At 24.7% G+C, this 16,226-nt stretch overlaps 2 protein-coding genes across 5 annotated transcripts; one reads left to right on the top strand and one right to left on the bottom strand.

Annotated features, from left to right (window-relative positions):
- Positions 1-29: 29 nt before the first annotated feature.
- Positions 30-9,011, top strand: LOC126898814 (metallophosphoesterase 1). Of its 2 annotated transcripts, XM_050673198.1 has the most exons (9): positions 30-303; positions 2,631-2,746; positions 5,304-5,374; positions 6,486-6,627; positions 7,527-7,693; positions 7,754-7,836; positions 8,400-8,522; positions 8,639-8,779; positions 8,839-9,011. In XM_050673198.1, exons 1-9 carry the CDS (start codon positions 217-219, stop codon positions 9,004-9,006), a joined length of 1,098 nt encoding a protein of 365 aa, XP_050529155.1. In that variant the 5' UTR covers positions 30-216; the 3' UTR covers positions 9,007-9,011. The 2 variants fall into 2 exon arrangements, with proteins under 2 accessions (XP_050529155.1, XP_050529157.1); XM_050673200.1 differs by lacking the exon at positions 30-303 and having other exon boundaries at positions 5,290-5,374.
- Positions 8,998-16,124, bottom strand: LOC126898805 (FAD-dependent oxidoreductase domain-containing protein 1-like). 3 transcript variants are annotated; one of them, XM_050673172.1, is made up of 10 exons: positions 15,901-16,124; positions 15,528-15,840; positions 14,555-14,784; positions 14,377-14,490; positions 14,161-14,323; positions 12,263-12,408; positions 10,476-10,559; positions 10,018-10,171; positions 9,274-9,388; positions 8,998-9,216 (listed from the first exon to the last, which is right to left on the bottom strand). In XM_050673172.1, the coding sequence occupies exons 1-10, from the start codon at positions 15,906-15,908 to the stop codon at positions 9,077-9,079; spliced, it is 1,467 nt and encodes a 488-aa protein (XP_050529129.1). In that variant the 5' UTR covers positions 15,909-16,124; the 3' UTR covers positions 8,998-9,076. The 3 variants fall into 3 exon arrangements, with proteins under 3 accessions (XP_050529129.1, XP_050529127.1, XP_050529128.1); XM_050673170.1 differs by having other exon boundaries at positions 15,528-16,124; XM_050673171.1 differs by having other exon boundaries at positions 15,558-16,122.
- Positions 16,125-16,226: the final 102 nt, after the last annotated feature.

Here is a 16,226-nt window from a genome sequence, read left to right on the forward strand (position 1 = left end):
TTTTATATAAACTACAGAATAGATAAGATCTTATCCATGTTGTGGTCTAACAATGATTACGATCATAGTATACTTGTCTATGATTACGATTTGAATATAATTAATAGAATAATTGAAATATATATATAAAAGTACTATTAAACAATATTAATTTCACTTATTATGTGCTTTTTGTGATTACTTATAATTAATGTTTATTTATAATAATAAAAAATAATGAACAGTTTTATTAAATCATTTATTATATTATCTCTTATTATTTTTTACTGCGAATTTGGTATATATTATGTTGTATTATTTCAAGTAAGAATTGTTCTATCTTAAATATTTATACATTTTTTATTATAACTTAAGTCCTCAAATGCTGAAGTCATGGTCCAAATTAATTAAAATATACAATAGTTATTATATATAAGAGTTTTTCTCAATGTATCAATTGTAAAAAAAAATTTATGTTCATCATAATTAACTAGCTTAATTATTCGATAATGATCTGATTAAAAAAAAAACTGGAAGTTATAAACAATTTAAAATAATGACTAGAAATGAAGAGTGTGTGCTAGTGTTTTTATAATTAGAGATTTCCTAGTCGTACTCTTCCCCCCTCTCTCCAATCTGGTTATAAATGTGTCATAATTTCCAACATAATGGTCCAAAAACTATCATTTTCTTAATTAGATCATTATCTAATAAATAAGCTAGTTAATTATATATTGCTATTTGAAAAATAGTTAAAATTATACTCATAAGTATAAGGAATGAACATAATATAAACATTATGATTGAAAAATTAAGAAAAACATAGAACTAAAAAAAAACAAATAAAAAAATTATTAATATTATTTTTATTTTTTCAATTAATTAATTGGCATTATAAGTTAATCACAGAGTATATATATACATATATTTTTTAGAGATTTATCTTTAAAACTAAAAATAGATTGTTATATTATAATATTTCACTTAAATACTTTCTTTCCTCTCTTTGGATGACTTGTTTATAAATCTTGTTATAAGGTTGGTTTCCTCAATTATCTTATAGACTTGTGGGAAGTATCTGGTTGTTCCTTTCAGTGTCATATTTGTGGCATTCCAGTGTAATATGTTTGACCAAATTTTCAGTTTCACATATAATACAAGGTGTGGGATCTTTTTATTTTATTAAATGATTTTTCGTGAGCCAGGAGTGTTTAATTGTAAAGAGGTATAATGTTTTTATTAGTGTTACTAAAAATTACTTAGATGGATTGGTCATGTTATGAGGAGAGAACAATCGAAAACTGTAAGGACAATTATAGAAATGAATGTTGAAGGAAGAAGAGGTAGAGGAAGACCAATAAAGAGGAATTCGCTATTGAATGCGATATGAGGACAGCTAATGTGAGTGTAGAGGATGTGGGAGATTGTGTCAAGTAGAAGTTTGGGATAAGGGTGGCCGATCCCAAATAGTTGGGATTAAGGCGAGGAAGAAGATTAGTGTTACTAAAAAAATTTTAATACTTTAATTTTTGACTGATAGAGAAGAAGGATATGAATATAGATTGTATAAGTGATAAGAGAGCATTTTAGAAATATTTTTGCCTTTAATGAAGTGATTTTCCACCTTTTTATATCCAACTACTACTTATAAATAATAATAATTTTTATTTTACACCATTTGATCTAAATAAGGGTTTGTTTATTATTGTATAATTGTATAGTGGATTAAGCTTATTGATCTATTGGACAGTGCTAAGAGTGATAAACTGGAGACAAAATGTTTTGAGAGGATAGAAAAATAGTACTGCTCATTCTATGTTTTTTCTCTCTCATTAACTATATTACAATGTAGTGATATTGTACAAAACATTTTTTTCTTCTTACTCTATATCATCCCCTAGGGCCTAGGGCAAGATGGTGTGGTAGCACTGTTCTTAGTTAATAGTTCTGTGGTCAAGCTTTTCCTGTAACAAAAAAATATTAAATATTGTATTAGAATTATTATATAATAATTAATTTATTATTATTATAATAATTTAGAGAGGTATTAAAAAATTGTTTATATAAATACATAAAGATGTTACAAGACCTAATATTATTTTTATTTTTATTTAATGTAGTATTTTATTAGGACCTACAAGTTATAAAAATATTTGATTTATTAAACAAAACTAATATTTAATGTTTATATTTTTATTGTTTTATTGTTCCTAATTCCTACTTTCTTAGCCATGACTGAAATTTCAAAATAGTACATTGATTTGATTAATTATAAGAAAACCCGAAAGTACAAAATAAAACAAATTAACAATAACTAATAAAATTCATAAAGAAACAATTTTTCAGATTCCTCTTTGTAATCAACTCTTAAGTTATATATATTATTCTTGGAATCATAGCTGTTATTTTGAAATTATTTTATAAATAGTGATTATTGTCTATATAATTATTGTCTATATAATATATATATATATATATATATATATATATATATATATATATTATATAGACAATAATAATTCTACTATCCAAATGTATTGCATCCATAGATCAAAGTTAAAAAAAAATTTATTTTTTTGAACTGTGAAAGTTTTGATTAGTTGAATTGGTTTTAATTAGATAATCGTAATATGATTTATTATTTTATTTAGTGCAAATGGCCTTTGGTTAAGGATATGAATTTAGATCAACCAGTTAAAGTGATGTTTTTGGCTGATGCACACTTATTAGGAACTAAAAATGGACATTGGTTTGATAAATTAAGAAGGTAATACACATTTGTTTTATTCAACCTACAAGTCATTATTTTTAACATTTTTAGTGGGTTTTATATAATTAATTAATAATAATAAATTAAAGTGTCTATTTAGTTATAGAGTAAATTTTTTTTGTATACTTTATAATTTATGGTACATTTTTGAATTTTATAAAATTTAAGGAATTTTTATCAGAAATATGAAAATTGTTCAAAATTTAAATTTTTTATCTATTAATTGATTGGTATATTTATACTTTTAACTTCAATGCACAACTAAGAAGATTTTTGTTATCGGTATTTAAATGGACCAAATCCTGCTGGACCTACTTTTCTTGCCAAAAGATCACAAATTATAACTAGTTTAAACTACTAGTGCAGAGGTGTTATTTGGGTAGAGTTTATTGAAAATTAATTATTATTTATAATTATAGACTTGTGGGAAGTATCTGGTTGTTCCTTTCAGTGTCATATTTGTGGCATTCCAGTGTAATATGTTTGACCAAATTTTCAGTTTCACATATAATACAAGGTGTGGGATCTTTTTATTTTATTAAATGATTTTTCGTGAGCCAGGAGTGTTTAATTGTAAAGAGGTATAATGTTTTTATTAGTGTTACTAAAAGTTACTTAGATGGTTTGGTCATGTTATGAGGAGAGAAAATTCGAAAACTGTAAGGACAGTTATAGAAATGAATGTTGAAGGAAGAAGAGGTAGAGGAAGACCAATAAAGAGGAATTCGCTATTGAATGCGATATGAGGACAGCTAATATGAGCGTAGAGGATGTAGGAGATTGTGTCAAGTGGAAGTTTGGGATAAGGATGGCCGACCCCAAGTAGTTGGGGTTAAGGCGAGGAAGAAGAAGAAGAAGTAAAAGAGGAGAGAGTCTGTCAAATGTTATATTTGATATATGCTGTAAATANATCTGACTTTTTACCTGCCTACAGGGGGGGATTCAAAATGACAACTTTTTCACAAAAAATTGACTTTTTCAACTTAAATTTTGAAAGTGTTCCGGAAAGTCTGACACTTTTATATATATCTTAAATTAAAGCTAATGTAATGTTCTTTATTATGCAATAAAAAAATTTCGGACTTAATTTTATCTTCATGGTTAAAACAGATATCAAAGTTTATAAAAAAAATACGATTTTTGTAAAAAAATTCTTTTTTATATTTTTAACTTTATAATACTATAACTTTTTGAAAGATGTATGGATCAATATAATTCTTTTTTTTATAGATGCATGATGTCTTTACCTATCATTTGGTATATTTTTTTTTCTATATGTGACCCTTTACTTGCCTACAGGGGGGGATTCAAAATGACAACTTTTTCACAAAAAATTTACTTTTTCAACTTAATTTTTTAAAGTGTTCCGGAAAGTCTGAAATTTTTATATATATCTTAAATTAAAGCTAATGTAATATACTTTATTATGGAAAAAAAAAATTTCGGACTTTATTTTATCTTCATGGTGAAAACAGACATCAAAGTTTATAAAAAAAATACGATTTTTGTAAAAAAATTCTTTTTTATATTTTTAACTTTATAATGCTATAACTTTTTGAAAGATGTATGGATCAATATAATTTTTTTTTTATAGATGCATGATGTCTTTACCTATCATTTGGTATATATTTTTTTTATATCTGACCCTTTACCTGCCCACAGGGGGGGATTTAAAATGACAACTTTTTCACAAAAAATTAACTTTTTCAACTTAAATTTTGAAAGTGTTCCGGAAAGTCTGACACTTTTATATATATCTTAAATTAAAGCTAATGTAATTTACTTTATTATGCGAAAAAAAAATTTCGGACTTTATTTTATCTTCACGGTGAAAATGGCTACCGAATGCTATTATTGTGTGAAAATTCTCGATTTTATTTTTTACATTTTTAACTTTATAATGCTATGACATATTGAAAAGTGTATGGATCAACATTATTTTTTTATGAGAAATAATATTTTTTAATAATCCCTTTTTCATTCGACATACTTTATCTTAATTATGATATTAATAATGAACTAGCAGATCATGTAGCTTTTGGAATAGTCCACCAATTTTTTAAAATTAAACAGTATCTAAAGATTTGCATCGAAGCGTTTTTTTTTTATAGTGATTTTAATCACTGTCAGATATCATTATACTTATCTCATCTATGCCACGTCTATACTGTGCCGCGACCCCCCTGTGCTGGGTTTTTTTAAACTGAATTATTTAGTTTTTTTTTTTCAGAATTGAATGTTTCAATGATAGAACTCTTAGAGTTAGAAGTTTTATCATAATTATAGTTTAAGTTTCTATAAAGTTTTATAACTTTATTTTAAAAATTTTTATTTAAAAAAAAAATCAACAAAAATAATTGGATAAAATTGTTTTAAAAAATTCATTGTTTTTATTGATACTACACAGACAAAATAAGTATTAACTTTATGAGCGGTGCATTAAACAAAAATTAATGAAGAACTTTAAAATATTATATAATCTTTAACTATTCATTTACTAGTGATGTTACTCTATTGATAATCAAAATTTTAATTTATAGTGATAATATTTTAGAGAATGGGAAATGAAAAGAGCTTTCCAAACTGCCATTTCACTGCATAATCCAGAACTAGTTTTTGTTCTAGGTAATATTTATTTTTTTCTTTTTAAGTTAAACTCTAAACGATAAAATTACGAAAGAAAACTAATACAACTATTTACTAGAAAAATATGTATCTTATCTTTCCTATTATAAAATAACTTAAGTCCATCCCTTATGTCATATTTAATATTTAATTAACTATCTTATGTAATAAGACATTAGTGATAGATCTAAAAAATTTTTATAACAGATAAATGCAGATACTAAAAACTCAAAAAGAAGAAATTTAATTATTTTTAGAAAAATTGAGTGGCTAGCATTAAAAAATTAACCTGTATATATATAAATACTTATTTACTTTTTCTTTCTGTTATATGCTATATTATAAACAGTGATTTGATATTATATATTGCACTAATAAATTACTATTTTGCAATAAATTATAATAAATAAATGTATATTTTACTTAGATTATTGTTTGTCAGTAGTTCTTTTTATTATCTTTATTCGATGTCTAACTTCTAACGAACATCTATTGTTACTGATTAGTGTACTTTGTAAACATTTATATTGTTAAACCTGGTTAATTATTTGATTATTTAATTATATCTTAACAATAGGGACTCTGCTCCCTTTATTTACTAAAATGTCTTTCATTTTATTTATATTGTTCCACATAAGGTATCTATTTAAGATATCATTAAATGTAGTCATTTTTCTATGATGCCATTGTAATGTCTTCAGAAAATTTTATTATCTATATTTTTTCATTTATTTTTACACCTTTAGCTTTTGCTTTGAATTACTTAAAAACTTTCTATGAATAAATTAAATAAGTATGGTGTCAAGAAAAATCCTTGTCTTGCACCTCTACGCATTTTAGCTGTAAATATACAGTCTCCTATTTTAATTGTTGTTTCTTAATTTTTATAAAACTATATGATGTTTGTTCTATCTCTTAAGTCTATGCCATTTTTCATCAAAATCTTGCAATTTACGGTGTCAAATACTTTTTCTAGATCGATAAATCCTATATATGTTTTCCTGTTTATGCTTAACCTTCTTTCTTTCCTTTTTTAATCATCCTTAAACCTAGAATTGACATATTACCATATAATTTAAATTAAATTATTTATTTTTATATTATTTTAAAGGTGATTTATTTGATGAAGGACTATGGAGTAGTGAAACTGACTTTAACACCTATGTCAAAACATTTAATGATATTTTTTCAATAATTGAACCAACCAAACTATATGTTGTTGTAGGTAATCATGATATTGGTTTTCATTACAGGTGAAAAATGTATATATAATTTTTTTTTAGATTTAATGTGAAGCACTAAAGGTAGAGTTAATCAAAATCTGAAAAATTGTTTTAAAAATTTATGGAATAAAAATGTTCAAATTTTGTTAATAGTAATTAAATAGGGGTGTCATTTCAATTTTTTTATTTTTGTCCTCATAAATATAGTAAAGGCTACTATATTACATTATACTATATGCACAGTCTCTTTGAATTTCTTATTTCGATGCTGAGTTGAGTTAAACTCTACCTTATGAGCTAAATTAATATATAATTTAGGTATATAAATGAATGTATACTACATAATTTGCGAATGACATCCTTATCATTAAATAATCAAAACATTTAAAATTTATTGTCACACATACACTATCTTTAGATTCATATCACTTTCTTTGTTATAAGTTCAATCACAAAATTAAACTTTAGAAATTAGCCCTCTTCTTAAAAAATGTATAAAAGTCATACATATTTTATAAAAATTTATTATTTAAGTAGGAAAATGATATTTAGCCTTATTAAAAAAATTTTTTTCTTTATGCCTAGGTATATGATTATTATTTTTACCTTAATTAAGAATTTTATCATTAGCAACCATGCTAATGATACTTCGCTAAAATTTGTTAGAAATTGCATTGAATTGAAACTTGTTTTAAAGTCACTTCATTTCTTTTATTGACAATAAAATTTTAACTATAATACATATGTATTAAATAATTTGAGATCATGAAATTCTAGTAAGGTCTTGCATTAATCAATATATATATATAGAGTGCAGCACCATTGACAACAATAATTAACCTTAATGAAATTTAAAACTATTTTTAAACAAAAACAGACATTTAAAAAACAATAATTTTGTAATGTATGAAAAATTTAATTAATTACAGAATGACACCATATCTAGAAAGGAGATTTAACAAAGCATTTAATACTGAATCTATAACATTAATTAGCAAACGTAATGTACACTTTGTAACTGTTAATAGTATGGCTATGGAAATGGATGGCTGTTATTTTTGCTATACAGCAGAACAAAAACTCAAAGAACTTGCTAGTAAATAATATAATTACAAAAAGTAATTAAATATATATTTATATTTTAAATTAATTATAGGAAGAATGAAATGTAGTAGAGAAAAAACTTGTTCAAAAAATATGTTAATAGAAGGCAATTACAGTAAACCTGTATTATTACAAGTATATAAATTTTGTTACTTCATTTTAATATTTAACTTTTAGTTTTATTCATTTTACCATCTATACGAGGTATGTTCAGAAAATAATATAAATTTTGGTTTTTTTTTGAAAAAAATATTTATTTATTCGTCTATGTTAATATTGTCACCTTCAAAAAAGTCCCCTTTAGATATTATGTACTTGAGCGAACACTTTTTCCAATCCTCAAAATAATTCTAAAACTCGATCTTTGGGATAGCCTTTAACTTATTCAGCCATGCGCTTTTAATGTCATCTATGCTTATAAAATGATGGCCCTTTAAAGTTTTCTTTATTTTTGTTAATAATTTAACTATTTTATAAATAATTCTGAGAAAAGTTTTGAGTAGTTTCTTTAATTAGCTTATAACATTAAATTTTTAAGATTAATGTATATATATTATGCTTAATAAAGGGATATGTATTAATTAAATTAAAAAATATGCGATTCAGCTAAAATATTTGCATATAATAGCCAATAGAAACTTTTCTTTTATATTATTATATAATTATAATATAAAGATAAAAGACTTTTTTTTTTTTAGCATTTTCCACTATATCGAACTAATGATATGACTTGCAATGAACCTGATTCAGCTCCAATGGCAGAAAAAATTAAAATATTTCGTGAAGGTTGGGATTGCCTTAAAAAAGATGCAACAAAAAAAGTATGTTTTGAACAATCTTATGTGTGAAGAAACTATAGATTTTTACTACTAGTTAGGTTTGATAGGTTTACTATATATAAATTAATATAATGGTTTCCTATTTTTTAATTAATTAGTTGTTGGAAATTTTAAAACCTAGAGTGGTTTTTAATGGACATACACATCATGGATGTCATATGATACACGAAAATTATGTTCATGAATTCACATTGCCATCATTTAATTGGCGTAATAAATATAATCCTAGTTTTATGTTGGTAAGTAGGTTTCAGTTTTATAAATATCATTTCTCTTTATTTATTTTTGTATATTTTAGGCACAATTCACAGCTGATTTTTATGCTGTGGAAACTTGTCACATGCCACAAGAGTATACAATTGTACTTATTTACTTATTATTGATTTTTTATTTTTTATTTAAAATATTTTATAAACGAAAATGGTCCTTTTTTAAAAGAAAATATAACTCAAATAAATATATTTAATGATACATTTTTTCAAATTTGTGTTTTATTGACTTAAGTTTGGGTTGTCACAACATAAAGAAAAACAATATTAAATAACATTAACTTCATACAAGGGTTTTTCAGCAATCAGCCGTCCAAAACCAAATTTAGTAAGATCTATGGTATTAAAACCACTTTCTGTAATCATTTCCATTATAGCTCTTCCTACAGCAGGTGCTTGTTGAATACCTATTAAAAAAGTAACAAATTTTAGCTTCATGTATTTAATATATAATAATTCCTTACCATGTCCACTAAAACCTGTTGCAAAAAATAAATTGAAATAACTTGGGTGTGGCCCAATTACAGCATTTTGATCATACCAATTATAATCATAATAACCTGCCCAACTATTTTTTACCTGAAAAAGTACAAAAAAATTCTATAATCTTCTTTTGCAAGTAATTCTTTTATTTGTTCAGTTTCATTTATATTGACTAATAAATGGCAAAATAAAATAAACACTCAAGCACTTTTATTCTTATTTTTATTTTGTGATAAAATATTTGAACTTCTAAATAGATAAGTAGTCTACCTAGCTCAGTCGGTACGCATTGTACCCAGTGCATAGTTACTAGTATAAGATTCTGTAGAACAAAGCTATGTCGGTATTCCCATCATTTCTGGTACAAGCAATAGTTTTTAGATATAATATTAAATATAATTAATATAATATAATTAAAAATAATAATGATAAATTATTTCTTTCACTACTTCAACAGAAAATACAAATTAATATTTGCTCTTCTGATGAGTAGTAGATTTGTTGCTATTTCCTTTTGCTTTTTAATGCTCCATTTTAGTTTAAAAAATTTGAATTTTTTACCAGTAATATATTTATTCAACTGGGTGTTATGTCATTGATAGAAATAACTTTCAGTGAATAGGGATTGTGACTAAATAAAGATTTTATATAGTCTCTTTTAGTGTTAATTATAATTAATTATACAAAAATCGTAAATTCTTAAATATAATATGTTTGCATCATACTTTGGCTTCTTCAAATGCAGGAACTCTGTGTGCAAGTTGAGACCAAATTTCTTTTTCAAAGTATTCATGATCAACATCCAAGTTTGATGTATCTGGTTCATCATTTTCATCAGGTGATTTACCACAAATATAATGGTTGTTAAACCCATCAGGCCTAATTGAAAGAATAATACATTTTTAGAAAATAAAATGCCAGATTGTTTATATTGTGGATCATGTCAACTTAATGTATAAAGTAATTAAAAGAATAATTTTGTTAAATTCCCTCAATATGTGTAAATATTAGGTTTAGTACTAATAAGCATGCTTTAATTTATTTACAAAACTTTAGGATAATTATGAATAGTAGTAAAAAAATAAGGTTTTTATCATTTTTAATGGATTAGATTATAAAAAAAATTGTTATAATTGAACAAAATATTAATACATTTATGAAGTATAAAATATTTCATATTTACCTAAAATAAAGACCTGATGGATCAATAACCATTGGAGCAATTGAAGGTCCCTTTGGAGCATGAAAGTAATAAACAAAACGCTTCCTAAAAGTAATTTGATAACAATTATACTATTATTTTACTTTGTTATAAATAAAATAGTGTCCATTAATAATTTTTAATAATCAAAACATTTTTTTTAATATATAACAGCCTACACATCTTGACTTCTTTTTGTTAAATAGCATATGTATTTTATGATACACTTATAAACAAGACTCATAGAATAGACTATTAGACAAATTACAATAACTAACTGTTTTATTATAACAATAATAATAATAGTATTATACAGTGTTGCCTAATATCCTTCGGTAACATCAAATTCAAATTGACTTAACATACTACATAAATAATAAAAAAATTCAATTAATAAAAATTAAATATTTAAATTCATATCAGTCTTTATATTTTTCTGGTAAATTAAATACCCTTTTTTGGTTTTCTGATTTGTGCTTGTGATCAATAGATTCATCAACTTTTTTGGATATTATTTCCTACTGTTTGTTAACTTTTTCGCAAATGTATCATGCCTGGTATACTTGACACATCTCTCTCTCTCTTTCTCTCTACAGTAATAGTAAAACTTCACTACTTATTACTACAAGTACACTTATATTCGGTGTAAGTTTATTAATTTTATTTTATTTCAAATCAATTCACCTTATTTATCATCATATTCTTAACCCATGAATTTCTTTTTTTATCTTTATATGCTATTTCATTAAAAACCATTTCTAAATTGTTGTTAAACAGATTTTCATCACTTCAAAATCGGCTAAATTTTCCTTTCCATTTTCCATTGGCTTTAGACCAAAAAGAAGATATGTATAACATCATAAAATTCTATATTATTATTTTAATTAATTTTATTTATAAAAACTTTCACTCTTGAAAAATAAATGTACCATCTCAAGTAATTGTTTTGATCATATACAGAACTGATTTAATAACATTGTGTATGCAACTTATGCAACAACATAAGGCATCAGATTCTAAAAAATTTTAGTCATTACAAACTCACAATCTAATTTTGATTCTTCTTTAATTATTTCCCAACTAAGTGCCTTTAGTATTGATTTAGATTTAATATAATGAACATAGATTTAATTTTTATTAATTTCAACTTTTCCATTTTTATATTTGCCTAATCTGGATGGGAATCAGCTATTTTTACCTAGTCTATAAAAAATTTCAAAATCAAATATTTGTAATTTAAATGCCCAATGTTCAATTCTTAAACATGGTTATGAGTTTACAATTTTTCTATAATCCAAACCAGTGATTCTTTCTCTAATTAAAAATATCTGAATTAAACTAAAAAAAAGCTAATAAAAAATTATTTTTTGCTCAGCCATAACAAGTTTGCGTCCAAACGATAGCCAGTATTAAATTCTATTAAATTGTTAAAACAGAGCCAAACTCCAAATATTTGGGATAGAGGCTAAGAAGATAATAATGATTAATGAATTTATAATTTTTGTTTAATAGTTTCTTTACTATTGCATACAATATTTATAATATCCATAATTTTCTAAGAGCTTTTTTTTATAAACTGATAGAAATTTCTTGAAAACAACAGTTATGAAAATTAAATAAATAATTATTTTCTTTAAAAAAATATTAAAATTTTAAATAGAACTAAACCAATTCACCTTGTTAAATTATAGGAACTTAATACTTAAACAAATTAATGTACATAATAATTGTATTATATATTAAAATAATACAAAAATACAATGACTCACCGAGGTTCTATAGGCAAAGGAGTTGATAAAAATCCTTTCCCATTTCCTAATTTTGCCAACTGGGCAACTTTTCCTGAATCAGCTCCAGCAGCAATTATACACAAACCAAAAACCATTTGTTGTAACTCACCATTAGGTAATTTTACCTAAAAAAATAATTATACTAAACAATATATTTGATAATTACATAATAAAACACAGGGGGATCGTGGCACAGTGGTGATGTGGCATAGTTGAGTCAAGTATAATGATATCTGACAGAGATTAAAATCATTATCATAAAAAACGCTTCGATACAAATCTTTAGATAGTGTTTAATTTAAAAAAATTGATGGATTACTCCAAAAGCTACATGATCTGTTATTTCCATATTTATATCCTGATTAAGATAAAGTATGTCGATTGAAAGAGGGATACAAATATTATTTCTCATAAAAAAATTGTGTTGATCCATACACTTTTCAATAAGTTATAGCATAATAAAGTTAAAAATATAAAATACAAAATCGAAAATTTTCACACAAAAATAGCATTTGGTAGCCATTTTCACCGTGAAGACAAAATAAAGTCCGAAATTTTTTATTCCATAATAAAGTATGTTACATTAGCTTTAATTTAAGATATATATAAAAGTGTCAGACTTTCTGTAACACTTTCAAAAATTAAGTCAAAAAAGTTGTTTTTTTAAATCCCCCCCTTCGAACAGGTAAAAAGTCAGATTCATAAAAAAAATATACCAAATAAGTTATAAAGGTAAAGACATCATGCATCTATAAAAAAAAGAATTATATTGATTTGATTATTTTTAAAAAAATTGAAAAAATGTCAAAAATTAGCAATTTTTAAATTTGTAATTTTTTTGGATATTTCTCCCATTTACGGAGAATGAGGAAAATGTTTTTCAATTTTTGAAGGTAATGTCTTCAACTAGATACGATTTGTGATCTTTTGACGTATTATTGAAAGAAATCGGTTTGGTGAAAGCTGAGAAAAGGTGGTAACAGACTCACAAAAAAAAAAACGCATCATAGTAAAACCAACAGCTTTGCACCAAAGCTAATATGGAAATAAATCAGTGAATTATAGAGAATATCTCAAAAAGTTTTTTTAAACACTTAGGTCAATATATTTCACAAACAGTTAAACATATGGTCATCATCATCTCCTTAGCCTCTATCTCAAATATTTGTATAATCTTGACTATGACGATTTGATGGAATTTGATATCAGCTTTTAACCTGATCTAACCTCATTATGGCTGAGAGAACCAGTATGGTACAAGGTGTGCAACTCTGTTAAAGTTACCGTATGGTCACACAACCGTGAACCAACAGTAAACAATGCAGCTAAACATTAGTGCTACAGAAGCAATTGAATGATCCACTGCCCCATATTTTTTAGAAAATTAAATTATAAACGTTTTTTATGTGAAAAATCTACATGCAACTATAAGTGTTCGTCAAATATGATGAAAAATCTGTAAATATTTCTATTATGAAAACTAAACAGTATTTTGTGTATTTATAATTTTTCAAATAAACTAATGAATTTATCAAAAGAACTGTAAATACTTAATTTATAAAAAAACATTTATATCTACAATTTACATTTTAAGTTTTTTTTTCTACCAGTGATCTTTTATGAGTTATGCAAATGTCAAAAAACTACTCTTATCTAATTTTCAACTCTAAGTAGCCTTGAGTTAAAATGATTGACCTGAAATTTTTTTAATTTTTACATACATATGAACAATTGGAGAGTGGGTAAGAATATAAATAATTCTCTTCATCTATAACTAAGGACCACTCTAATATGCAATTAGAAAATAATTCATTGTTAATATTTGAACATATAATTATGATGAATAATAATATTATTCATATTTAATTCAAACATACTTTAACACTATTAATTCCTTCATATTCTTTATTCTCATCACCTTCAACTACAATACTAGTATCAATTTTAAAGCCAAAATCAATCACTTCTCCTTCAACATAATATGTTCCAAGTGATTTAGCTTTTTTACGAAATGCATCCAGTAATGACCAGGCATCAAACCTAAACATTTATAAATATAACTCAGAATTTAATCATGATAAATAAAAACTTACCATCCTTCATTTAAAGTACCAAGGCTACCAAGAACAATACCATTTATATTTAACCAAGGAAATCTAATTTTCATTTGTTCAGGTGACAGTAGTTCAACTTTGGCTCCAACTTTTCTATACATTACATTATTAATTAAAAAATGATATAATATAACTAAGAATGATTTCAGAAAAATACTTTTGAACTTCATGGTTTTTTAACATTGTATTTGCCCCTTTTTCTGTAGCTAAGTACAAGTATCCCGATGGATTATAATTAACATTAGGAGGTTCATGTTCAGGAATAGATAGGTGATCTTTGATATTTCGAAGGAATTCAGCACTGTACATAGACAATTCAACATTCTCTTTTAATGAAAACTGCTGGCGGATTCCTCCAGCTGAAAGCGCTGACGAAGCTTTGGAATACTAAAATAACATAAAATTATACAGTTAAAAACCATGAGATTGGATTGACACCAGTCAGCTTTAAATTAAAGTTTGTTCTAGTGTGTATGTAAAAAAAAGAAATGTGATGGTTTCCATCGCTTCTTGATTTTGAGACATGATATTTTTTTTAATGGTCCATCTATGAATCTATAATAGTTAATAACATTAAGATGAGTTCCCACTGTTTATTTATTTACCAAATATTTGGTAATCATCAATATTTGTTTAGTAGTGGGAATAGTATTTTTGTGCAATATAAAATAAAGTTTTTTTTTTATTTAATTATCATTTTCTTTTGTCTAGTTGGTAGTTTTTGTGATACGAGTAAAAGAATCAATGTTTTTAATGGGTATATGAATAGTTGGATAATGGGAATAAGAATGGGAATATCATCTATTTGGATAAGTTTACAAATAATCAACATTTTTTCTACATGCTTTCCCAACGGAAAATAAACAAATAGTGGAGCCTGGCTATATAGCTTATCAGCCATTACTATGTTCTACATCCTACACCAAACATATAATATAATAAAACAAAATTACTCAAATAACTGAGAAAACATATCTTTTTAATATTTAATTAATATTATTACTTTTAAAGATCTAATAAAAAACAATTACATTAAAATATTTAACATGGACATTAAGTCTTTTATTTTTCTAGAAAAAGTATATATATTATATAATAATACTTCATTAAAGGTTATTAAAATATACTACCTCATCAGAAGAAATTATAGAACTTTTTACCGATAAATCTTTTTCCACTACAGCTATAGAAATTCCATCTCTACATTTATCTTGAATCCAATAAGCAATTGATGAACCAATGACACCTCCGCCAATAATAAGTATGTCTACAGTCTTGGGAAATAATTTATTATCTTTGTATTGAGAAAATGGATCATTCATTTTAGAAACTAACTCATTAAAATCCCTCTTAATGAATCTTTTGCACCTTTCCAATGGATTTTCATTAATAGTATCTGGATCATAATAATTACTTTGTTTAGAGGGTGGACCATATTTAAATCTAGCACAAAACAATAATTTGTAATTTTTTCTAACAATTAAATCTATTTTGAATTTGTACATATTCATACAACTCGATCAACTCAAACTTATGCAAAACACTAATTTTCTGATAAATAATCAACAAAGTTATCAAGCCATTATTAATTTATTGTTCATCAAACACTTATTGATCAAAGGTAAACTAAAAGAAATTGCGTAGCTGAGTGGAAAATAATTACGATAAAAATTATTCGGTAAACCTTGAACGATAAAAGAATATATATATTCGATAAGAAATGAACTATTACTAATAATATAATTATGGCAAAAATATTATCTTAATTCAGATAAAAGTTATTATAATGTAATCTAATTTTCTAAATTAAATATAAATTTAAATTCTTT

This window comes from Daktulosphaira vitifoliae, unplaced genomic scaffold (assembly GCF_025091365.1).
Source record: "Daktulosphaira vitifoliae isolate Bord-2020 unplaced genomic scaffold, ASM2509136v1 Scaffold_2, whole genome shotgun sequence".
Taxonomy (NCBI): domain Eukaryota; kingdom Metazoa; phylum Arthropoda; class Insecta; order Hemiptera; family Phylloxeridae; genus Daktulosphaira; species Daktulosphaira vitifoliae.

Bases quoted from the DNA above. Each gene is read 5' to 3' on its own strand.
- LOC126898814 (XM_050673198.1), top strand. From the start codon at position 217: ATGAACAGTTTTATTAAATCATTTATTATATTATCTCTTATTATTTTT. The intron at 8,523-8,638 runs GTATGTTTTGAA...TTAATTAATTAG, and splicing joins AAAAAGATGCAACAAAAAAA to TTGTTGGAAATTTTAAAACC. The intron at 8,780-8,838 runs GTAAGTAGGTTT...TGTATATTTTAG, and splicing joins ATAATCCTAGTTTTATGTTG to GCACAATTCACAGCTGATTT.
- LOC126898805 (XM_050673170.1), bottom strand. From the start codon at position 15,908: ATGAATATGTACAAATTCAAAATAGATTTAATTGTTAGAAAAAATTAC. The intron at 14,785-15,527 runs GTAGTATATTTT...ATGTTATTTTAG, and splicing joins CTATAATTTCTTCTGATGAG to TATTCCAAAGCTTCGTCAGC. The intron at 12,409-14,160 runs GTATGTTTGAAT...TTATTTTTTTAG, and splicing joins AAGGAATTAATAGTGTTAAA to GTAAAATTACCTAATGGTGA.